The sequence below is a fragment of the Onychostoma macrolepis genome, chromosome 13 (assembly GCF_012432095.1).
Source record: "Onychostoma macrolepis isolate SWU-2019 chromosome 13, ASM1243209v1, whole genome shotgun sequence".
Taxonomy (NCBI): domain Eukaryota; kingdom Metazoa; phylum Chordata; class Actinopteri; order Cypriniformes; family Cyprinidae; genus Onychostoma; species Onychostoma macrolepis.
Genome location: NC_081167.1, coordinates 26,052,783 through 26,078,575, shown reverse-complemented (window position 1 = coordinate 26,078,575; position 25,793 = coordinate 26,052,783). Strand labels below are relative to the sequence as shown.

Below are 25,793 nucleotides of genomic sequence, written 5' to 3'. Positions count from 1 at the left end.
ACGCGTCCTTGATATGTGCTGAGTATTTTCCAAAGTTACAATTGTGGTTTGGGGTGTATTACCAACTATAATGAAATATAATGAAAGCATGATGATTAATTAATTAATTAATTTTGTTTTTTTTTTGGTCTATTATACTAATGTATGCCTTGAGAGAATGTGTATTTTTGAGTGAATGTGTGTAGTTTGGTTTGGGTTTGATCACCGACTGACTGAAGGTCTGATAAACACCGGCTGGTCGATGTTTGACTTTATGTTGCTCCTCCTTCATAACCACAAAACCCTACTTTAAAACTCTTAGAAACGCAGTCAGGCACTGACTTCAGCAGACACCTTTAACTCTTTTAACACTTTAGGATTGTTAAGCATGGACACTGTTTCTGCAAACACACATGAATCCAGCAGCAGTCAGAGGAAAGTGATCGCGGTGGTGGGAGGCGGTTTGGTGAGAATCACTTCATCTTTATGACTTGATTACATATCTTAGAATTCTCTCACTCAATATCAGTGTCTCTATCTATCAAGTCATTAAAATATTTGAATAATCACAGAAAATTAAAATGAAAGAAAAGTTGTATTGCTTGTCTGTCTGACTCAGGTGTGTTATGTTTCTCTGGTTATGTTTCCTATAAAAACAAAAAACAAATGGACAGTTATTTTAAGATGCAACCTTTGTTAATCACAGTAATAGTACAGAGATTAATTCTACTAGAACTTGCACCTGGAAAATGTTAATGATTGACGAAGTGGTTATGAAACTCTGTAAATGATCTTTTACAGATGTGTTGACGACTGAAATGAAATAAAAATCGGACTTTATTGAATTTTAATCTAAGCACTTTATAGTTATTTATGCGAGTGTAATCTGACAAGAATTATATAAATTAAATACATAAAATTAAAGGTATGAGAATATAATTCGCTTAGAATATAATATGAGTGAATCCAGTGAGTTATGGGTGTGTTTATGTTTTCATCAAGTGTCTTTATGAGTTTATAGTTGCATAAACCAACTTTAAGGTAAATGTTTCCTTCTTTAATGGTTTGATCTTCTGACATGAAAAAAGATTGATAATAAAATCTGATCAATAACACTGCACTGGGCACAAAGCATAAGAATACTGTCTGTAAATAATATATTCCCTGCTAAAAAAAAAAAAAATAGAAGCCCAATAGAAACCATCACAGAAATTCTAATAGTTTCCATTAAAATACCATTTTAAACCATTAGCTTTTTTCCAGTAAAACCATTACAAAATTCCTTTTTGTAGTGTGTTTTGGGCATTTTTCCAATAGGATTTAACATCCCACCAATAGAATCCATCACATACCAGTAGACACCATTACAGTTTCCATTAAAACCAATACAATCCCCATTATAACCATTAAAACCATTACATTTTCTATTGTGTTTTGGGCAGGGTTCTACTGTTTTTTTCAGCGGGGTTGTTTGTTTAGACCTGTGTTGGTCAGCCAGTGTCTATGTAAAGCCCTGAGAATGTTCAGCAGTACCCTTTTATATAGCTATTTTAAATAAAATAAAGTAAAATCATCCAAAAGTCTTCAGTTCTACATTATCTCTTTAATTCCTCTTTCCTTAATATGCTTTGTAGTTAAGCATAAGTTTATAAGGAAAATTTAGGTCATTGCAAGCTTTTCAGATGCTCTAATAAAACATTTTTAACACTCTTATACAAAAATGTATAGTACAGTTAATATCATATTATAGTAAATAATTACCATTGTACATTGTACTAATATGTTACATATCCAAAAACACGGAATCAGTTTGTCATAAATAATCTATTTCTTATTCTATCCCTGTCAATTTAGGTTGGATCACTGAACGCCTGCTTCCTTGCCAAACGAGGATTTGACGTTGCAGTCTATGAATCTCGAGAAGGTGAAGACATGCGCTATCTCTCACACTAGCATTAATCAAGACATTATTTTAAGGCTGTCATTCTGCATCTCAGTTATCTCACTCCAGTTTTGATTATTCATACTGCACACTTCAAAATCTTTAAGCTCACTTATAATCTTGTGGAAGGATTTTAGACCATTATAGACCACCACAGATTCATTTTGCACAGATATGGAGTTTCAAATATCTTTCTAACTTCAAATGCATTCCTAACCTCTTAATTTTTAACTTTTACATTTATTTTCTATTAGATATTCGGCAGGCAAAAGTCGTGAAAGGTCGAAGCATCAACTTGGCCCTGTCACATAGGGGGCGCCAGGCCTTGAAACATGTGGGAATGGAGGATAAGGTGGGTTTAGTCATTTACCTGTGTTAAGTGGTTGTAGGGTGCATGTATTCTGATTTTACATACATTTGTGTCCTCTTTATAGTTCATAGTTGTTAAAGCCATCATATTCAACATTTTCTTAGACACTAGGCACTTTCATTAATAATGCATAGCACACTGTTTTGATTAAGTAGTAAGTAGCCATTAGCAGATGCTTTGATCATGCAGTGGCCTACAGTATAGTACACTTATTAAAGAGACAATTCTCCTGGAGCTGGGTATATTATTTTGCATATTTCTATCACGATTGATGCTTTTAGGAGCAATATTAGCATGCAGTTGCTTTTTAATAAACACCTTGGCAACCAGTAGTACAGTATTTTCCGTAACACCTAATGAATTCGGTGACGTCTGAGCTAGTCTCGGGCTTTTCCACAGAGGGAAGTGTTGAAGGTACTACGGGGAAGTCTGACCATGTGAAACTAGGTCAGATGTTACATACATTCAATACATACACAGTCAAACTTAGAGTCAGGAAGTATTGAGTCTTATATGGTAAGCACACAGACTCCTGTGTCTCTGTGACTTGTTTTTTTTTTAGATTTTTCAGCTTGACAGAGCCAGGAATGCCAGATCAGGAATACTGTATGAACTCAACCCTGAGTTAACACGATTTTTCATATCTGACAGAGTGTGACAGACAGTCTGAAGCTTTAGAGGCAAAAGGTGGATGGATGGAGCTGTTGTGAGCTCTTGTATTTAAAATACGTAACATGATTTACCCAAATAGGACATCTGCCTGGATCAACATCCTTTGTTGGTCTTGCAACAACATTTCCATCAACCCAGATCATTCCCAAATTAGATTTTAGGGTTATGTTTAGTGCTTCAGTAAGGGGCTTCAACTACACTTTTACAATTTATTCATTGCTCTCTGGCTTTAGTTCCAAGTATTGTGCTTCAATGACTTGTATAATATATACTGTTATATATATATATATATATATATATATATATATAAATAAAATAGAATTTTATTCTATCTTTTATTCAGCAAAGATGTTCTGAATTAATTCGAAGTGAGGGTAAAGACCTTTACAAAATGTATATTTCAAATAAATGCTGTTCTTTTGAAATATCTATATGATGAAAGGATCCTTAAAAAAAAAAAGAGAAATGGTTCTTGAGCAGCAAATCATGATTTCTGAAGGATCACGTGAAACTGAAGACTGGAGGAATGATGCTGAAAATTCATCTTTGTTTCACTGGAATAAATTACATTTAATTAATATATTACAATAGAACAATCAAATAATATTTCACAGTATTGCTGTTTTTACTGTATTTTTGATCAAATAAATGCAGCCTTAGTGAGTATAAGAGAAAATTACTGATGCATATATATTATCATATGTGCTTTTTTTTTTGTAGATAGTCTCTAAAGGCATTCCAATGCATGCCCGTATGATCCATAATCTGAATGGAAAACGCTCTCCAATACCCTACGGCAGGAAGGGACAGGTAACAGTAACTATTTTCAGATCTACACATTCATATTCACACAAATGTAATAACTTTAAACTGCTATCCTCTAGATCCTTACCTCAGCAGTTTAGAAATGCTCAGTCACATGACAGGTTGCTGTAAAGTTATTGCACAGTTACAGGGTTATTAACCCACTAGTTGAGAACATTTACATCAGACATACATTCATGCTTGGAGTCTGTTTGCTGATACGTGACCAGTGACCCCAGCAGAATCAATACAACCATCTCCCTTCAAACCAGTTTGTTAATCATTACAATCATAATGCGCACGTAATAGTGGCAGTTAGGACTTTGGCATAGCCATTTTTCTTTCTTTTGATTAGAAATCAGCACATTTAGTTTCCTGTCACGTCTATACAATTCTAATTATTATAAATGTGGAATAAATATGGCCACAGTAGTTTGACAGAAATCTGAATGTAAATGAACATGGACAGGTTGTTATGAACAAAATAATAATAACAATAATTATTATTATTATTATTGATAAACTAATAAAAAAAGTTATAGGCATATCATTTGTATAATTTTACATATTAATAAATGTGTATTTTAGGGTCTGTGTAGGTCATTAGAATATCATTGAAATTTATGAAAAAAAGAACAAAATATTGAGTGGTATATAATTTGAATAATTTTTCATATTAATAAATTAGTTTTTTTGAGCCTGTATATCATCAGAATATTATTGATATTTATGAACAAAAACTAATTAAAAAAGAGGTATATAATTTAAATAATTTTGCATATTAATACATTTGCATTTTTAGGTCTGTGTAGGTCATCATACTATCATTATAATTTATGAACAAAAACTAATTTAAAAAAGCAATATATAATTTGTATCATTTTACATATTAATACATTCGCATTTTTGGGTCTGTGTAGGTCATAATATCATTGAAATTTATGAATAAAGAAACTAATAAAAAAGTAGGAGAAATATCATTTAAGTATTTTTGCATATTAATACATGTACATATTTTGAGCCTGTATATGTCATTTTATTTTTCACTGTTTTACAAAACAATTTTTTTTTTAAATGTCCAATATTAAATATTGCTCGTGAAGCAAAACCAGTTGAGAACCACTGATTAACACGACTAAATATCCTGCTTCACTCAGAAATATATCACAGCCTGGGAATGGGTTGTGAGACACTGTTTCATGTTGTCTTTGCGACAAAAAGGCCCTAAATATGCTTTGAAAAGAGTTGAGATGAAAAGCTCAGGGTTCTCTGGCCCAGTTTGTGTGTTCATTTTGTTCCTCATGAGGTTTGTGGGGATTATGTTTATTGGAAATCAGCAGATGGACTGAAACAGAACTGCTTTTAAACCATTAGCTTATGACTACTTCTATGTAATCCCCTCACAAAACACACTCACTGCGACAAACAATGTGTGTCAAGGTGCTTTTAAACAGTTGTGACATCTAAGCTGTAGATTATAGTGCCTTTCAGGTGACTGAACTCCATGGCTGTCATAAATCCATCATTTCAGACTTAAAATATCCCAGATAATCCAGAACATGCATAATAGAGATTAACGTTCTGACTGACTCTAACCTGGCTGTTCTTTCTCTTGTAGTACATCCTCTCTGTGGACAGAGCTAACCTCAACAAGGAGCTGTTAACAGGTAACAGTTCATTTAACCAACGCCATTTCAAAAAAGATGTGCCACTTTATACGCTATGTATATGGTACCTTATGTACCTTCATTTTTTTTAAATGACTTCTTGGGTTCTTTTGAAGATAAAAACCCTATGTCCCTGTTTGCATATCGATCCCAAATGGTCTCAAATATTTTTGTTTCAAGTCCTCTCTTCATTTGCCCACTTTTTGGGATCTAATCAGTTACTAATGTATACAATCAAGTCCCTTTTTTGATTATCCAGTTGAAATTTGAAATATACTACCATTGAAAAGTTTTGTGAAAAAGTTTAAATGTTTTTGGAGAAGTCTCTTATGTTCACCAAGGCCGCATTTATTTGATCTGCAAAACTGTAATATTGTGAAAATATTACAATTAAAAAGAATTGTTTTCTATTTGAATATATTTAAAAATGAAATTTATTCCTGTGATGGCAAAGCTGAAAGCAGTTGTGCTGCTTAATATTTCAGTGGAAACCATGATGCATATTTCTTCTGGATTCTTTGATGAATATTAAGTTCAAAAGAACAGCATTTATTTGAAATGTACATTTTTTGTCTTTGCTTTCACTTTTGATCAATTCAGTGTCTCCTTGCTGAATAAAGGCCCTTTCACAAAAAGAACGATAACTATAAAGATAATGATATTAGCGTGCACACTCATCTGCCGCTTTAAATTCTCCAGCTCGTTACAGCAGGATTGATTCTGATTGGCTGTCAATTTTTAAAAATGTTTTTTTAATCATTCATCAGCTGGAGAAAAATAGTTTTGAAAGTGATTCCAATGATATTGTTTCTCTGTGCCTTTATCGTTATAGTTGTGCACTGTAAAAAAGAAAAAAGAAAAGTTGAGCCAACTTAAAATTTTAAGGCAACCAGCTTCAGCATATTTTTGAGTTTGCTCAACTTATTTTTGTGGGAGATTCTCAAATTTTTGTTGTATAAACGTAAAACGACAAGTTGAGAAAACTCAAAAATCTGCTGAAGCTGGTTGCCTTAAAATTTTAAGTTGGCTCAACTTTTTTTTTTTTTTACAGCGTGGTGTGGACTCTTTTTAGAACTATATCTTTATCGTTATCGTTCCTGGTGCGAACAGGCCATAAAAGTATTAATTTCCTTTAGAAAAACTTAACTCCTACACTTTTGAATGCCTTTTTAAATTTTTTTTATTAATGAACTTGTGAATACCATTTCATGATGATTAAAAGTTAGTAAATTTAAGTAGTAATGAGTTTAGTAACAAGAAACGCATTTCAATTACATATGAAGTATCACAGTACAGTAATTATGTGAATTGGGATGCGGTCAAAGTCTTTGTACATTTAATCCTGTTTGAATCTTATTCCTTTTATTAACTGAATAAACATACAGAATGGAATTTTTTTTCTTGCAGCGGCAGATAGGTATCCAAACACTACACTGAACTTTAATCACAAGCTGCAGGACTGGAGTCCAAAAACGGGAACAATGACCTTCACTGGGTAAACAGCAATTACATTCTGTCTTTCTGTCTCCATTTTGGGAAGTGAATAATACCATGATATTGTTTAAAATACCTTGGGGTGCCATGTAAAGCAATAGTCACCCAAAAATGAAGATTCTGTCATTATAAACTGGAGTTATTACTGTAAACTAAAACTATAAAATGACAGTTTCGTTACTTGAAGTTCTCATTTTTGTTTAGTTTAACTTTAAGTACCTATATAATTCAAATGAAATCACCTAAAACTAATGAATAAAAACTAATAAAAAGCAATATCAATGATAATAAAATAAGACTACTATAACTATAAGCTTTTTTAAATGTAACTTCAATCACTGAGATCTGGTTTGGCTGCCCGGGAGGGTCATGTGATCACCAGTAAATTTACTTGAGTATTTGTATATTCAGTGTGAATTAGCTTATATTTCAGTAGAGAGGCAAATGAGATTTTGTCTTTGAACAGACCTGATGGCCAGAAGACGGAGATCCACGCTGATCTGATCGTAGGCTGTGATGGAGCTTTTTCTGCCATCAGGAAGCAGTACCTACGGCAAAGTCGTTTCAATTACAGCCAGACGTATATTCCTCACGGGTACATGGAGCTCACCATGCCTCCTAAAGACGGAGATGTAAGGGTCACAGCAATGTTATCAGGCAGTCTTCATTACACATCTGCCCTGATTTTGTCTGCTCACATCTCGTTCTCTCTGTGTCCTCTAAGTTTGCAATGGAGCCCAATTACTTGCACATTTGGCCCAGGAACACTTTCATGATGATTGCCTTGCCCAACTTGGTAAGGTCATGTATTTTCTTTGGCTTTAACTGATGTATTGTTATTTTTAATCAAATATATATTTTATTATTTTACTGTTTATTAACTTTTTTGTGATTATCTTTTATCTAGTGTTTTCATTATTATTACTATGATTAAAAACCGTAAAGAATATTTTTGTTTTTTTGAAAACATCTATTATCTAGTGTTTATTAGTAGTAGTAGTAGTATTTTGTGATTATCCACTCATTAGTCTTTTATTGTCATTATTATTATTAAACATTAAAGAATATTTGGTAACACTTTACAATAAGGTTCATTAGTTAACTACATTAGTTAACATTAACTAATAATAAACTGCACTTATACAGCATTTATTAATCTTTGTTAATGTTAATTTCAACATTTACTAATACATTATTAAAATCTTGTTAACATTAGTTAATGCATTGTGAGCTAACATGAACTAACAATGAACATCTGTAATTTTATTAACTAACGTTAGCGAAGATTAGTAAATACAGTAACAAATGTATTGCTCATGGTTAGTTCATGTTAGTTAATACATTAACTAATGTTTAACTAATGAACCTTATTGTAAAGTGTTACCGAATATTTTATAATGTATTAAAGTTATTTTATGAATAGCAATTTCTCAAATTTCCAAATTTGATTTTGATCTTAATCTTTTGATTTTCATTTCTTAAGGATAGGACATTCACATGCACACTCTTCATGCCCTTTGAAGAATTCAAGAAGATCCGGTTTGGTGACGAGGTCATCAGTTTCTTTCAGAAATACTTTCCTGATTCTGTACCTCTGATAGGAGTGTGAGTACAGCTTATTCTCTCACTCTCTTATCAGTCTTTCTGCTTCATGATTCAAGTACATCTTAGGCAGGTGTAAAATTGCAGTCTAACCAACACACAGCCCAGCATGCAGGTTTTTTGATAAGAATGCTGCAGGTGATGAGGAGATACAGTAGTGGGATGATGGGGTGAGGACAGTGAGTCATTTCAGACCTCACAGAACTATAAATGAGTTTCAAACAGCTCATTGTGAGGTTCAGCATTCAAGAATTTTGCTCAAGATTTAAATTTGGTTGTAAAAATGATTCAGTAGTCTACGTGCACATATATGAGAACAGAAATATGTGATTTTGCAATACACTGCTATTCAAAAGTTTGATTAAAACAATCTCTTATGCTCAGAAAGGCTGCATTTATTTGATTAAAAATACAGTAGGAACTGTAATATTGTGAATTATTATTTTTATTGATTCAAAATAACATTTTTATATTCGATTATATTTTAAAATGTAATTTATTCCTGTGATGGCCAGGCAAAATTTTTAGCATCGTTACTCCAGTCTTCAGTGTCACGTGATCCTTCAGAAATCATTTTAATATGCTGATTTGCTGCTCAAGAAACATTTCTTATTATCAGCGTTGAAAACAGTTGCGCTGCTTATATTTTGTAACATTATAAATGCCTTTATTTTTGATGAAATTAATGCATCTTTGCTGAATTTAATTTCTTTCAATTATGGTTGGAGTAGGAATGGTAGAGTATGATGATATTATTTTAAAATATATATATATATTTTTCATTTAATATTTAAAAAAAAAAAAAAAATTAACACTAGATGTATAAACAAAGTATATTTCACCCAGGGAAAAAAAATAAAAATTGTCACTATTTACTCAAATCATGTTTCTTTCTTCTTTGAAACAAAAAGGAGATATTAGGCATAATAAAAGTCCCAGTCACATTTGCTTTATTGCATCCCAATAAAATAAAATCCAAAGTAAATGGTGACCAATACTCTCCTTTTGTGTTCCACAGAATGGAAAAAAGTCAAACAAATTTGAAACAACATATAAACACATTGAGGATCAGTTGAAACATTTAACATTGACCTTAAAACAGAATATTCAGTTGCAGGATTTTAGATAATTGAGTTACTAGTCAGTGTAACTGTTCAGATAGTAACTCTAAAAATGTAGGTTTTTATTCAAACTAGCAGAAGGCTTTGAATGAGATTGTCCTACATTAAATGCCATAATTAACATAATTAAGCAGTGAGTCATTGTGCTACAGACAGATGTGACAGTGTTATATATGCATGCACGTTATCGGCTGAGTGTGTTTGTGTCTCTGTGTTTTCACAGTGAGGCTCTCAAACAGGATTTCTTCCGGCTGCCGGCTCAGGCCATGGTCTCGGTGAAGTGCTCCCCGTATCATCTGTTTGATAAGTGTGTTCTTATGGGAGATGCGGCCCACGCTGTGGTTCCTTTCTATGGTCAAGGCATGAATGCAGTAAGTGGGGGTGGTGAGGATATTCATACTCACCAACCCGCTTCAGTTTTTTTTCAATATGTCTCCAGCTGTAATTGCTCCCAATGATGTAAACATAACCTGAACACCAGAAATTTGATTTGATTAACAGTATACAGAAATATTCCAATAGCTCTGGAGCATGTAAACATCTTTGTACTGAATAAAGGCTTGACCAGAACAAGTTTTTATTGCTATATTTTATTGATATTTAAAATTATTCATAATCATTTTCTGTAATTAAAATATGTCTGAAATTATATATGTGACCCTCGACCACAAAACCAGTCATAACTATTTGAAAATCTGGAATGCAAGGGTGCAAAAAATCTAAATATTGAGAAAATCGCCTCTAAGGTTGTCCAAATGAAGTCCTTAGCATTGCATATTACTAATCAAAAATTAAGTTTTGATATATTTACAGAAGGAAATTTAGGTAACACTTTACAATAAGGTTCATTAGTTAACATTAGTTAACAACATTAGTAAACATGAACTAAGAATGAACAATACTTCTACAGCATTTATTAATCTTAGTTAATTTCAGCATTTACTAATGCATTATTAAAATCACAAGTTGTGTTTGTTAACATTAGTTAATGCACTGTGAACTAACATGAACTATCGATGAACAACTGTATTTTCATTAACTAACATTAACAAAGATTAATAAATAATGTAATAAATGCATTGTTCATTGTTTATGTTAGTTAATACATTAACTAATGTTAATAAATGACACCTTATTGTAAAGTGTTACCGAAATTTACAAAATATCTTCATGGAACATGATCTTTACTTAATATCCTAATGATTTTTGGCATAAAAGAAAAATTGATCATTTTGGCCCGGTCACAGTGAGGCTCTGTGACTAGAGACTGTTATAATGAAAAGGACTCTTACTTTGACACGGGACTGTGAACATACATGCATACATGCATACTCTCTGTTTTGCGCAAATTAAACACCAGTTAACACAGATATGTTGGTCATTGATCGTGTGTTATGTAATGTTGTTCCTGTCCTTATGTAATTTCTTTCTAAGTTTGACATTTAATGATTCATAACTTTTATGTTGATTTATGTATTGTGTTGTGTTAAGAAGTAAAGCGAGACCGGTGATCATCTTAAATGTTTATTGTTTCTGTATAACAAATTACATGGTAACACTTTACAATAAGGTTCATTAGTTAACTACATGAGTTAACATGAACTAATAATGAACTGCACTTATTCAGCGTTTATTAATGTTTGTTAATGTTAATTTCAACATTTACTAATACATTATTAAAATCTTGTTAACATTAGGTAATGCACTGTGAACTAACATGAACTAACAATGAACATCTGTATTTTTATTAACTAACGTTAGTGAAGATTAGTAAATACAGTAACAAATGTATTGCTCATGGTTAGTTCATGTTAGTTAATACATTAACTAATGTTTAACTAATGAACCTTATTGTAAAGTGTTACCTTACATATTATAAACAATAGTACTTACGTATTGGAACAGTTTCCCATGTCAAACAAGCAAACCCTGTCACAGTAAATGCTCACCATTTTGAAGATCCAATTCCCGCCAATAGATGGTATGTTTCATTGTACTCATGTAGGAAGGGGGATGTTGGTGGTCTGCTTAATTCTGGGTTGAGCATTATTAAGCAGTAATAATTAATTGAGTTTGTTTTGTTCCAAATTTCTGTGGTTTTTGTCATTATAACAATTTACCTCTTTGTTATTGTTAAAGTAAATTTATTTGTTTTCTTAAATTTTTCTTTATTACCTTTTAATTACCAAATGGTTTAGTCCAAGTAGGAGGGGCTTTGTCTTTTTAAGATGGCCTCTCAGATTTGTTAAGGCACTCGTAGAGTGAGTGGGGAGTTGATTTTGGAATCGCTGTCTTTTGGGTCAATTCGTTTGACATAGCCAAATGGTTGGTTGATCAGTTTGTTTTTATGTTTTTGAATTTTCATTGTAAATATATTGGGCGCACTAGAAGGAAACCTTCATTTTTGCACTCCTGGGAATAAACACTCTGAATCTTTTTTTGACTCCTTTGTCACGTCACCTTATTTTTACACCTCCATCCGCCGGGGCATTTGGAACAGTGGTGTATGCTCTTTAGAACATCCTTGGACCCCTTTTTTCGGCAGTTGACACACCACTGGCTCCCTTACAGTTGGTGTCAGAAGTTTTTTGTACCGATTAGGTGACGTAGACATTTTTTTTATAATGCCACCAAAGACAAGGAGTCAGCCTGATGAGAACACTGGACCAGATGTGGACCAGAGTGAAAGTGAGGGGGACCCAGATGAAAGAGTGCCGCCTACGATGATTCCTGGGGCTGGAGCTGATACTGCTGTTACGGCTCTGGCTCAGATGTTCAAGTCCTTTATGGAGTATCAGAAGGATCGAGATGATCGACAAGAGAGGGAGACAGTCCGACGAGAACAACATTTTAAAGTGCTCAGTCACCACGTCACGCAGATGCAACTTGACATGGAACGTATCCGTCTAGGAGCAGTGTCCGACAAACCAGCACCAAAGGTCATAGACCGGGAGCCGCATCTAGCGAGACTTGAGGATTCTGATGACATTGAGCACTATTTGATGACGTTTGAGAGGCTGGCAGAGGTGTACCAGTGGCCTAAAGAAGACTGGGCCATCCACCTCATACCATTGCTTACTGGTAAGGCCAGATCTGCATTTGTTGCAATGGACCCGTCACACACACAAGATTATGATTTTGTAAAGACAGCAATACTGAAAAAGTATGAGATCAATGTAGAGACTTATAGGCTGAGATTCCGTAACCTGAATACCCCTGCTGACGAGTCACCACAAGAGCTTTACACCCGACTGAAAGACTTGTTTTGTAAGTGGGTCCGCTACCCAAGCAGCTCTAAAGGGGATATTATGGAGGCCATCGTACTAGAGCAGTTTTACGTGTCTTGTACCCAGACGTGAGGACTTGGGTCAAGGAGCATGATCCAACAACTGCTGCTGAGGCTGCCAGGTTGGCCGAGGCATATATTACAGCTCGTAAAGGAGCAGGAAATTTCCGCTATGCAGGAATCCTCCCAGTGGCCAGAGGTAAGTTTGAGGGGTCTGGGGCTGGAGCTGATACTGCTGTTACGGCTCTGGCTCAGATGTTCAAGTCCTTTATGGAGTATCAGAAGGATCGAGATGATCGACAAGAGAGGAGACAGTCCGGCGAGAACAACATTTTAAAGTGCTCAGTCACCACGTCACGCAGATGCAACTTGACATGGAACGTATCCGTCTAGGAGCAGTGTCCGACAAACCAGCACCAAAGGTCATAGACCGGGAGCCGCATCTAGCGAGACTTGAGGATTCTGATGACATTGAGCACTATTTGATGACGTTTGAGAGGCTGGCAGAGGTGTACCAGTGGCCTAAAGAAGACTGGGCCATCCACCTCATACCATTGCTTACTGGTAAGGCCAGATCTGCATTTGTTGCAATGGACCCGTCACACACACAAGATTATGATTTTGTAAAGACAGCAATACTGAAAAAGTATGAGATCAATGTAGAGACTTATAGGCTGAGATTCCGTAACCTGAATACCCCTGCTGACGAGTCACCACAAGAGCTTTACACCCGACTGAAAGACTTGTTTTGTAAGTGGGTCCGCTACCCAAGCAGCTCTAAAGGGGATATTATGGAGGCCATCGTACTAGAGCAGTTTTTACGTGTCTTGTACCCAGACGTGAGGACTTGGGTCAAGGAGCATGATCCAACAACTGCTGCTGAGGCTGCCAGGTTGGCCGAGGCATATATTACAGCTCGTAAAGGAGCAGGAAATTTCCGCTATGCAGGAATCCTCCCAGTGGCCAGAGGTAAGTTTGAGGGGTCTGGGGGCTGTACAAACTCTCAGGTTAGAGTTCTTAAACTCACACAGAGTAAAGCAATTACTCCTTATGGAACTTCTCAGAGTGTAGCCAAGGAAGATGTTATCTGTTTTCATTGTGGTCAGGCAGGCCATACTAGACCTCTTTGCCCCCTGAAGAAACCTAAAACAGCAAGCCTTTGTTATGTTCCCCGTTCAGTTGAGTCATCCCCCATGAAATGCAATTCACAACCAGTTAGGTCTGTCTTGTTAAATGGTAAACCAGTTTTAGCCTTGGTGGACACTGGATGTACATATACGCTAGTGCAGAGCAGGTATGTGCCCAGACAAGACTGGAGTGACACTGACACTGTTACTGTTTGCTGTGTGCATGGTGACAACACTCCTTTGCCTACTGCAGAGGTGTATATTGAAGTCTTGAATCAGTCATATCTAATGAAGGTGGGAATTGCTGAGACTCTTCCCTATCCCATCCTACTTGGCACAGATATGCCGATGTTGGCTGAGTTACTGCAAGACATAGAGTGGTGTGGGGTAGTGACAAGGGCGCAGTCAAAGCAGGCAGTGCAGACAACACTCGATCCAGAGGTAGATAATGCCTTGCAAATCTTGCCTTTTTGTTCTGCTGATATTGAGGTTGAGTCGGATCCGACAGAAGACAACAGGTTATGTCAGCGTAGAGGTTGGGTAGCAGACATGTTGGACACTGCAGAACAGGCTAAGGAGGAGGTGGCTGAACCGGAGTTGTGTGAATCAGATTTTGTGATTCCAAATGATCTAGCTCAGTTACAGAGGGAAGACCTTACTTTAGCTGCATGCTTTGATCAGGTTAAGCAGCAGGAGGACGCTGATATTTTACATGATGAGCCTTTTGTGTTGAAATGTGGACTCTTGTATAAGCAGACTAAGGGGGGAGATCTTCAGCTTGTTGTACCTAAAGCACAAAGAAGTGAGGTACTGCAGTTAGGTCATTCCATTCCATGGTCTGGTCATTTGGGGTTTGCGAAGACATGTCTGAGAGTCTCTAGAAGATTTTACTGGCCCAGAATGTACACAGACATTAAAGAATACTGCCAGACATGTCCTGAATGCCAGCTCACTACTGGTCGGACTCCTGCATATGCCCCACTAGTCCCTTTGCCTGTAATTGATGTACCTTTTGAGAGAATAGGGTGGATGTTATTGGTCCACTTGAGAGGAGTCAGGCAGGAAACCGGTTTATTCTAGTAATTTCAGATTATGCCACAAGATACCCTGAAGCATACCCATTGAGAGATGTTACTGCTAAGCAGATAGCTTCAGCCTTGTTAAAATTCTTTTCCCAAGTTGGCATACCAAAAGAGGTTTTATCAGATCAAGGCACTAACTTTATGAGTCGGACACTGCATCAAGTTTATCAGCTTTTGGGCATTAAGAGTGAGAACAACCCCATATCACCCTCAGACTGATGGTCTTGTTGAAAGGTTCAATCAGACTCTAAAGAATATGTTAAAGAAGTTTGTTTCAGACTCAGGCAAAGACTGGGATAAATGGCTGCCATACCTCCTGTTCGCCTACCGGGAAGTACCCCAGGCTTCAACAGGATTCTCGCCGTTTGAATTGCTATACGCCCACCAGGTGAGAGGTCCTCTAGATGTCCTGAGAGAGAGCTGGGAGGCTACAGACAGCCCAAAGACAAAGAACATCCTCACGTATGTGCTAAAAATGAGAGAAACTACAACAGAGCACTACCTTGGCACGGGAAAACCTGGTAAGGTCCCAAGTACAGCAGAAACATTGGTACGACAAAACCGCTAGATCACGAAGCTTTGAACCTGGGGATGAAGTTCTGTTATTGCTTCCAACATCGGAAAATAAGCTGTTGGCGAAGTGGCAAGGCCCGTACCAGATAAAGAGTAAGGTAGGTCCAGTGACCTTTCAGATTGAAATCCCCTCACGAAATCTTCCTCTGCAAACATTTCATGTGAATATGCTGAAAAAATGGCATCCACAGCATTTTCCTGGCATAACTGAAGAGAGCAGTGACATGGCTATGCTGGTAAGAGCAGTCGAGTGTGAAGAGGAAGTGGAAGAACAATATTTACCGACCTGTCGCAGTGACAGTGAATTCAATTTTCAGCACTTGAGTGAAGAACAAAGACATCAGCTCCAAGAATGTATACCCGATCAGCTGTTCATGGACACCCCTGGAAGGACCGATTTAGTTGACCATGCTATCATCCTCAAGGATCCCAAACCTGTCCGGCAGTCAGTGTATCGTGTGCCAGAGAAACTTCTATCTGTTATAAAACAGGAATTGCAGACCATGAAACAACTGGGGGTAATCGAGCCATCATCAAGCGAGTGGAGCAGTCCCATAGTGCTGGTGCCGAAGAAAGATGGTACCCTGCGGTTCTGTTTAGACTTGTTTAGGATTTGATCCTTATCCAATGCCACGGGTGGATGAACTGGTGGAGAGACTTGGAAGAGCGAATTACCTGAGCACGTTGGATCTCTGCAAGGGATACTGGCAGGTGCCGCTGAATCCAGCATGTAAGGAGTTTACTGCCTTCAGAACCCCTTTTGGCCACTTCCAGTTCCGAGTCCTTCCTTTTGGGCTACATGGGGCTGCGGCCACATTTCAAAGGATGATGGATCAAGTCCTCCGGGGTACAGGGGACTACGCAGCAGCTTACCTTGATGACATTATAATCTTTAGCCAAAGCTGGGGAGAGCATCTGGAGCACCTTAAGGAGGTGCTGACTCGCATTAAGGCTGCAGGACTAACCATCCGCCCAGATAAATGTGCCCTTGCCAAACCAGAAACCCAATACCTGGGTTTTGTGCTGGGTCACGGTGTGATCCGACCTCAGGTGGGGAAGGTGGAGGCCATTAAAGCAGCAGGGCGGCCTGAGACAAAGAAACAGGTTAGAGCTTTTCTTGGACTTGTTGGTTGGTACAGGAAATTTGTTCCAAATTCTGTTCCAACAGACTTGACAAAAAAGACCCAGCCCAACAAGCTAGTATGGACTGAGGACTGTGAATAAGCCTTTAATGACTTAAAGGGTGCATTATGTCAGGAACCAGTCCTACAAAGTCCTGATTTTGAAAAAATGTTTACAGTGCAGACTGATGCCTCACAACATGGTATTGGTGCGGTTCTGCTTCAAGAGGAACAAGGTCAACTCAAGCCAGTTGTGTACATTAGTAGGAAGCTCCTGCCTAGGGAGGTCAACTATTCCACTGTTGAAAAAAAGTGCCTTGCAGTTAAGTGGGCCCTGGACTCTTTAAGGTATTATTTGCTTGGGCGAAAATTTCGGTTGGAAACTGACCACCGAGCTTTGGCCTGGTTAGGCCGCATGAGAGACACAAATGCTCGCATTACTAGGTGGTTTCTGGCCATGCAGCCATTTGACTTTGAGGTACTTTATAGGTCAGGGTCACAAAATTGCACAGCAGACTTTCTCTCGAGGACACCACAGGCAGTGTCTGGAGAGGGAGAGGGAAATGTCACAGTGAGGCTCTGTGACTAGAGACTGTTATAATGAAAAGGACTCTTACTTTGACACGGGACTGTGAACATACATGCATGCATACATGCATACATTCTCTCTGTTTTGCACTAGAAGGAAACCTTCATTTTTGCACTCCTGGGAATAAACACTCTGAATCTTTTTTTGACTCCTTTGTCACGTCACCTTATTTTTACACCTCCATCCGCCGGTGCATTTGGAACAGTGGTGTATGCTCTTTAGAACATCCTTGGACCCCTTTTTCGGCAGTTGACACACCACTGGCTCCCTTACAGGCCCATATGATGTATTGTTGGCTATTGCTACAAATATACCCCAGCGACTTAAGACGGGTTTGGTGGTCCAGGGTCACATATACATACAATGGGTGGAAAGTATTCAGACCCCTTAAATTGTTCACTCTTTTTATATTGCAGCCATTTGCTAAAATCATTTAAGTTCATTTTTTTTCCTCATTAATGTACACACAGCACCCCATATTGACAGAAAACACAGAATTGTTGACATTTTTGCAGATTTATTAAAAAGAAAACTGAAATATCACATGGTCCTAAGTATTCAGACCCTTTGCTCAGTATTTAGTAGAAGCACCCTTTGATCTAATACAGCCATGAGTCTTTTTGGGAAAGATGCAACAAGTTTTTCACACCTGGATTTGGGGATCCTCTGCCATTCCTCCTTGCAGATCCTCTCCAGTTCTGTCAGGTTGGATGGTAAACGTTGGTGGACAGCCATTTTAGGTCTCTCCAGAGATGCTCAATTGGGTTTAAGTCAGGGCTCTGGCTGGGCCATTCAAGAACAGTCACGGAGTTGTTGTGAAGCCACTCCTTCGTTATTTTAGCTGTGTGCTTAGGGTCATTGTCTTGTTGGAAGGTAAACCTTCGCCCAGTCTGAGGTCCTGAGCACTCTGGAGAAGGTTTTGTCCAGGATATCCCTGTACTTGGCCGCATTCATCTTTCCCTCGATTGCAACCAGTCGTCCTGTCCCTGCAGCTGAAAAACACCCCCACAGCATGATGCTGCCACCACCATGCTTCACTGTTGGGACTGTATTGGACAGGTGATGAGCAGTGCCTGGTTTTCTCCACACATACCGCTTAGAATTAAGGCCAAAGTTCTATCTTGGTCTCATCAGACCAGAGAATCTTATTCAGGTGTTTTTTAGCAAACTCCATGCGGGCTTTCATGTGTCTTGCACTGAGGAGAGGCTTCCGTCGGGCCACTCTGCCATAAAGCCCCGACTGGTGGAGGGCTGCAGTGATGGTTGACTTTCTACAACTTTCTCCCATCTCCGACTGCATCTCTGGAGCTCAGCCACAGTGATCTTTGGGTTCTTCTTTACCTCTCTCACCAAGGCTATTCTCCTCCGATAGCTCAGTTTGGCCGGACGGCCAGCTCTAGGAAGGGTTGTGGTCGTCCCAAACGCCTTCCATTTAAGGATTATGGAGGCCACTGTGCTCTTAGGAACCTTAAGTGCAGCAGACATTTTTGTAACCTTGGCCAGATCTGTGCCTTGCCACAATTCTGTCTCTGAGCTCTTCAGGCAGTTCCTTTGACCTCATGATTCTCATTTGCTCTGACATGCACTGTGAGCTGTAAGGTCTTATATAGACAGGTGTGTGGCTTTCCTAATCAAGTCCAATCAGTATAATCAAACACAGCTGGACTCAAATGAAGGTGTAGAGCTTTTCTTGGACTTGTTGGTTGGTACAGGAAATTTGTTCCAAATTCTGTTCCAACAGACTTGACAAAAAGACCCAGCCCAACAAGCTAGTATGGACTGAGGACTGTGAAAAAGCCTTTAATGACTTAAAGGGTGCATTATGTCAGGAACCAGTCCTACAAAGTCCTGATTTTGAAAAAATGTTTACAGTGCAGACTGATGCCTCACAACATGGTATTGGTGCGGTTCTGCTTCAAGAGGAACAAGGTCAACTCAAGCCAGTTGTGTACATTAGTAGGAAGCTCCTGCCTAGGGAGGTCAACTATTCCACTGTTGAAAAAAGTGCCTTGCAGTTAAGTGGGCCCTGGACTCTTTAAGGTATTATTTGCTTGGGCGAAAATTTCGGTTGGAAACTGACCACCGAGCTTTGGCCTGGTTAGGCCGCATGAGAGACACAAATGCTCGCATTACTAGGTGGTTTCTGGCCATGCAGCCATTTGACTTTGAGGTACTTTATAGGTCAGGGTCACAAAATTGCACAGCAGACTTTCTCTCGAGGACACCACAGGCAGTGTCTGGAGAGGGAGAGGGAAATGTCACAGTGAGGCTCTGTGACTAGAGACTGTTATAATGAAAAGGACTCTTACTTTGACACGGGACTGTGAACATACATGCATGCATACATGCATACATTCTCTCTGTTTTGCACTAGAAGGAAACCTTCATTTTTGCACTCCTGGGAATAAACACTCTGAATCTTTTTTTTTGACTCCTTTGTCACGTCACCTTATTTTTACACCTCCATCCGCCGGTGCATTTGGAACAGTGGTGTATGCTCTTTAGAACATCCTTGGACCCCTTTTTCGGCAGTTGACACACCACTGGCTCCCTTACAGGCCCATATGATGTATTGTTGGCTATTGCTACAAATATACCCCAGCGACTTAAGACGGGTTTGGTGGTCCAGGGTCACATATACATACAATGGGTGGAAAGTATTCAGACCCCTTAAATTGTTCACTCTTTTTTTATATTGCAGCCATTTGCTAAAATCATTTAAGTTCATTTTTTTTCCTCATTAATGTACACACAGCACCCCATATTGACAGAAAAACACAGAATTGTTGACATTTTTGCAGATTTATTAAAAAAGAAAAACTGAAATATCACATGGTCCTAAGTATTCAGACCCTTTGCTCAGTATTTAGTAGAAGCACCCTTTGATCTAATACAGCCATGAGTCTTTTTGGGAAAGATGCAACAAGTTTTTCACACCTGGATTTGGGGATCCTCTGCCATTCCTCCTTGCAGATCCTCTCCAGTTCTGTCAGGTTGGATGGTAAACGTTGGTGGACAGCCATTTTTAGGTCTCTCCAGAGATGCTCAATTGGGTTTAAGTCAGGGCTCTGGCTGGGCCATTCAAGAACAGTCACGGAGTTGTTGTGAAGCCACTCCTTCGTTATTTTAGCTGTGTGCTTAGGGTCATTGTCTTGTTGGAAGGTAAACCTTCGCCCAGTCTGAGGTCCTGAGCACTCTGGAGAAGGTTTTTGTCCAGGATATCCCTGTACTTGGCCGCATTCATCTTTCCCTCGATTGCAACCAGTCGTCCTGTCCCTGCAGCTGAAAAACACCCCCACAGCATGATGCTGCCACCACCATGCTTCACTGTTGGGACTGTATTGGACAGGTGATGAGCAGTGCCTGGTTTTCTCCACACATACCGCTTAGAATTAAGGCCAAAAAGTTCTATCTTGGTCTCATCAGACCAGAGAATCTTATTCAGGTGTTTTTTAGCAAACTCCATGCGGGCTTTCATGTGTCTTGCACTGAGGAGAGGCTTCCGTCGGGCCACTCTGCCATAAAGCCCCGACTGGTGGAGGGCTGCAGTGATGGTTGACTTTCTACAACTTTCTCCCATCTCCCGACTGCATCTCTGGAGCTCAGCCACAGTGATCTTTGGGTTCTTCTTTACCTCTCTCACCAAGGCTATTCTCCTCCGATAGCTCAGTTTGGCCGGACGGCCAGCTCTAGGAAGGGTTGTGGTCGTCCCAAACGTCTTCCATTTAAGGATTATGGAGGCCACTGTGCTCTTAGGAACCTTAAGTGCAGCAGACATTTTTTTGTAACCTTGGCCAGATCTGTGCCTTGCCACAATTCTGTCTCTGAGCTCTTCAGGCAGTTCCTTTGACCTCATGATTCTCATTTGCTCTGACATGCACTGTGAGCTGTAAGGTCTTATATAGACAGGTGTGTGGCTTTCCTAATCAAGTCCAATCAGTATAATCAAACACAGCTGGACTCAAATGAAGGTGTAGAACCATCTCAAGGATGATCAGAAGAAATGGACAGCACCCGAGTTAAATATATGAGTGTCACAGCAAAGGGTCTGAATACTTAGGACCATGTGATATTTCAGTTTTTCTTTTTTAATAAATCTGCAAAAATGTCAACAATTCTGTGTTTTTCTGTCAATATGGGGTGCTGTGTGTACATTAATGAGGAAAAAAAATGAACTTAAATGATTTTAGCAAATGGCTGCAATATAACAAAGAGTGAAAAATTTAAGGGGGTCTGAATAGTTTCCGTACCCACTGTATATGAAGATTTCATTTGCAAAAACAGATAACTCAGTTTTTAATCATTTTCAAAAATCGTGTTTTTTCATTGTGCATTCTAATTAATCTCAATCAAACTGCAGTTGGGTTATTTTGATTAGATAAAAAATACAGCTAACTAACACAATGAAACACAATAAAACATGATAACATGATTTTTGAAATAAAAAAAAAACTGAGTTATCTGTTTTTAAGCAAATAAACTCATTATATATATATATATATATATATATATATATAAGAACTATAATAACCTTCATATGGATCTTACTTTAAAAATGTTTGTAAATGTAGATATTAATGTCTTGCAGATTGAAATGTTCAGCACAAGTGGAAGAACATTAATAACCAATAAATGTCATTTTTTTTATTTTGATTCACAGGGCTTTGAAGATTGTTTAGTTTTTGATGAGATTATGGACCAGTTGACTGAAAACCTTGGTAAGACAGAAACACAAGAAAATTCAAGTTCACAGTATTTCTGAGATGAAAGGAATTTATTAATTAAAATCTAATGATAAAATTTTTTTAATTGAAAATAAATTTATTTTAATCCTATTATTATTTATATAATAAACACAATAAAACTTATCATTTTAAATAAATAAATAAATCAACCAATCATGTACTTGTTTGGAACATTTCATCCCAGAGTAACATCAGTAATTAGCAGTACTGTTTAATAAAATCTAAGAGAGATCTAAGAGATGCCAAATATTTATTCACAAATTAAATGAATATTTTTTTATATGATTTGCCTGCAGCTGCTGTGCTTGAAGAATACACCAGAGTCCGTGTACCTGACGATCACGCCATAGCTGACCTGGCCATGTACAACTATGTAGAGGTAGGCCATCAACTCAATATCTGCTGCAATACTGTATCTGAACAACAGGTGCTGTCACATGACTTCATTTCATTCATTTGACAATAGTTGTGTTTGACTTGAAGAGGCGCTGCGCATACCGATCGGTGCATGATATCAAAGTACCGCGAGAACGATTAGAGAGCAGATGGCTTTTGTTTCTTTGAATGGGAATGAGAATGTATAAATTATAAAGATGAATCCTGATGGATGGATGATAATACATTGAAAGATAAATGAATAGAGGATAGAATCTCTTAGCGCTAGCGACATCAAGATCATGGGTTTTTCTGTTCATTAAGTAGTATACACACACACACACACACATACATTACAGAACAAATACACACTGACACAGCAGCAGTAATGAGTCTGACCAGCTGATCGCATGTGACATACAGGCCACAGTGACACAGCTCAACCTCATTACTGATGGCTGGGTGAAGATACAGGCACACGCATTTGTTTTCAAGAGGTTTAGGCCAGACCAAGCGCTAGAGCGTTAAATGCTGCTGTTAGCTTGGCTCATGATGTGATCTGTGTCGCAGATGAGAGCACACGTCAATTCCAGATATTTCCTGTTCCGAAAATACCTGGATAATTTCCTTCACTTCGTCATGCCAAAAACAATCGTCCCACTTTACACAATGGTAAGAGCCTTTCTGTGTTCTGTATCATCTTGTTTTTTTATGTTGGTGTTTAGTTCTCTAATTTGTATGTCGGATTACTTGCCTCTTAGGTCACATTCACTAGAATACGGTACCATGAAGCGGTGAAGCGCTGGCATTGGCAAAATAAGGTGAAGACAAATCCTGTGTGTTTGAAAGTGACAAACGTTTGGCTGACAAATGACCAGTGTCAGTGTAAATTCAGGAAACTTGTGAGGCTTAAGTGTTTTAAAACGGCTTTTCCATTCTGAGCTATCAACAAAACATTATTTCAAGTGAAGATCCATTAGTGTTATGTTCATAATAACACATTATAGACTGATGGTAGAAAAATAAGTTTCATTGTGTTTTTAGAGTGTTTTTTTTATTGATTTATAAACTCCAAAATGTCATGCTACACTTCAGGATCTAATCAAAGTGTGTTTCCAGCACTGAAATGTATGCTTTAGCGGCATACTGTATTCCACAATGCAGTGAACTAGATTTGACTATTCTTTTGTGCATGAAACACAAGTAATTTGTGATTCTGAATATCTGATTTGGACTGTTTTGCTCACAAAGGCTGCATTTTTTTGATTAAAAAAGTCTGTAAAAACAGTAATATTGTGAAATATTATTATTATTATTATTAAGCCTTTTCAATTTTAATATATTTTAAAATAGTAATTTATTTATTTGATGCACAGCTGAATTTTCTGCATTAATTACTTCAGTCTTAAGTGTTACATGAGCAGCAAATCAATGATTTCTGAAGGATCAAGAAACATTTCTTCTTATTATTAATTATTAAGCTGTTTCATTTTTTTTTTGTGGGAACCATGATACATTTTCGGGATTATTTAATAAATAGAAAGTTCAAAAGAGCAGCATTTATTTGCAATAGATTTTTTGTATCAATGTATCTTTACTGTCAAAAAACAACAACTTTCGAATGAAACTCCCCCCCCCCCCCCCCTATTAGACTGCATGGTTGACTTAAAAGTTGGATTTAAAAAGTTCTTTAACTTTTTCATAGAATAGTAAGATAACTAATCGTCTTGCTGTTCTTTTGCAGGTGATCACTCAATTTCTGTGGCTGTGTGGAGCTGTATCTGCTGCAGGAGGGATGTATGTCTTGATCAGATACTCTCACAAACTCCCCAGAATCTCTGCAGAGCACCTGTGGACCCGTATACTTGCCTTAAAGCGCCTCTAATCTAATGCACAGGGAACTGTGTTGATGTTCAGTAGCCTTTTCATGTCAGAGGAAGAACTCCCAAAAGATCTTTCTGTACTGGACCAGAATTTAAATCTTGTTCAATACAAGTTAAGCTCTGCATTTTGTATTATGATTTTGATTTCCACAGAAAATCATTTTGAGTAGTTTGGCAATGTAGTGCACTTAAAATGGGGGTACAATGGGCCAGCTTTCCAGATGGTTTAAAGCAAAAATGTAGCTGGTACGATTGTTAAAGCACTTATCTTCTCATCAATAGATGCTTTAATGCAAAGTGATTTACAATGCATTCAAAGTGTAGGTTTGATCAGCTCAAGCATTCCCTGGGAAGCACCATGCTCTACTTGAGCAACAGGAGTACTGACTTGCATGAATTATTCTGTGAAACATTCAGTGTTTGAGTTCTAAAAGTTGTCTATATTGTATTTTTTGAAGTGGGAATACTTCTCTTAAACATTTATACATTTTAATGTTTAATTCCTGGTCCCGTGTACTTCCATTTTAAATGGAGATTACTCAATATTTTCTGTGATTATCAACTGTCTTGCATTCCTTTAACATGTATTGAATCCAGAACATTCCTTTTAATAAGTCACCATGACCTTGAAATTGTTGTAATGGGTGTATAATTCTGTTTTAGTTTGAATTCGGTTTTGCTTTTACTTTATATATCATGCAGATTACATCTGTGTGAGTGTTGTGATCTCTAAGCACATAGATATCATTTCTTTGTTTTTAATTATTTAAAAAAAGTCAAGCTGATCACTGTCTGTTCTTGTAGATTCAAAATAAGTTAAATGTGACTGAATAAAATCGTTTGTTCACTGAATGCTTGAACTCTTCTGCTTTGTGGGTCTGTCTCACTTTTAGTGCAAGAAAAACATTGTCATACTCTAGTTTTAGGGTGGGAGAAATGTTAAGTCCTCCTGATGGTCTTTCACTGTCATGTAAAAACTCACATTAATCCTCGTTCACATTTAACCCACAAATCCTCCGCAAGGCGTAATCCATGAATAAGATAACAGATGCTCTCTGCTGCCCACTCAAACAGGCAGTCGGTCATTCAATTGCCATTTTTGAACATAAGTCAGTATGTCTTTTTTGTATTATAAATCCCTTTCATAAAATTATAAACACAAACTATTTCTTTAATGTTTTGATGCAACGACTGCTTTTCAGCTTATGTTTTTAGTCATTATTCAGTACCTGATTTTTATATTTAAGGTTTACATGGTCATAAAAAAACTGGGAATTTTAATTTTATTTTTATTTTCAGGCATGAAAAATTAAATCGGTTGCGGTCACGTTTACCGTTTTCGGCGAATTTTCACAGACGAA

At 37.6% G+C, this 25,793-nt stretch overlaps 1 protein-coding gene across 1 annotated transcript; it reads left to right on the top strand.

Annotated features, from left to right (window-relative positions):
- Positions 1-189: 189 nt before the first annotated feature.
- LOC131552671 (kynurenine 3-monooxygenase) lies at positions 190-25,284 on the top strand. The gene is made up of 15 exons (XM_058796597.1): positions 190-445; positions 1,834-1,903; positions 2,176-2,273; positions 3,684-3,773; positions 5,386-5,434; positions 6,842-6,929; positions 7,395-7,560; positions 7,653-7,724; positions 8,412-8,533; positions 9,875-10,022; positions 22,090-22,147; positions 22,471-22,553; positions 23,120-23,221; positions 23,311-23,370; positions 24,294-25,284. Exons 1-15 carry the CDS (start codon positions 368-370, stop codon positions 24,432-24,434), a joined length of 1,425 nt encoding a protein of 474 aa, XP_058652580.1. The 5' UTR covers positions 190-367; the 3' UTR covers positions 24,435-25,284.
- The last annotated feature ends 509 nt before the right edge of the window (positions 25,285-25,793 follow it).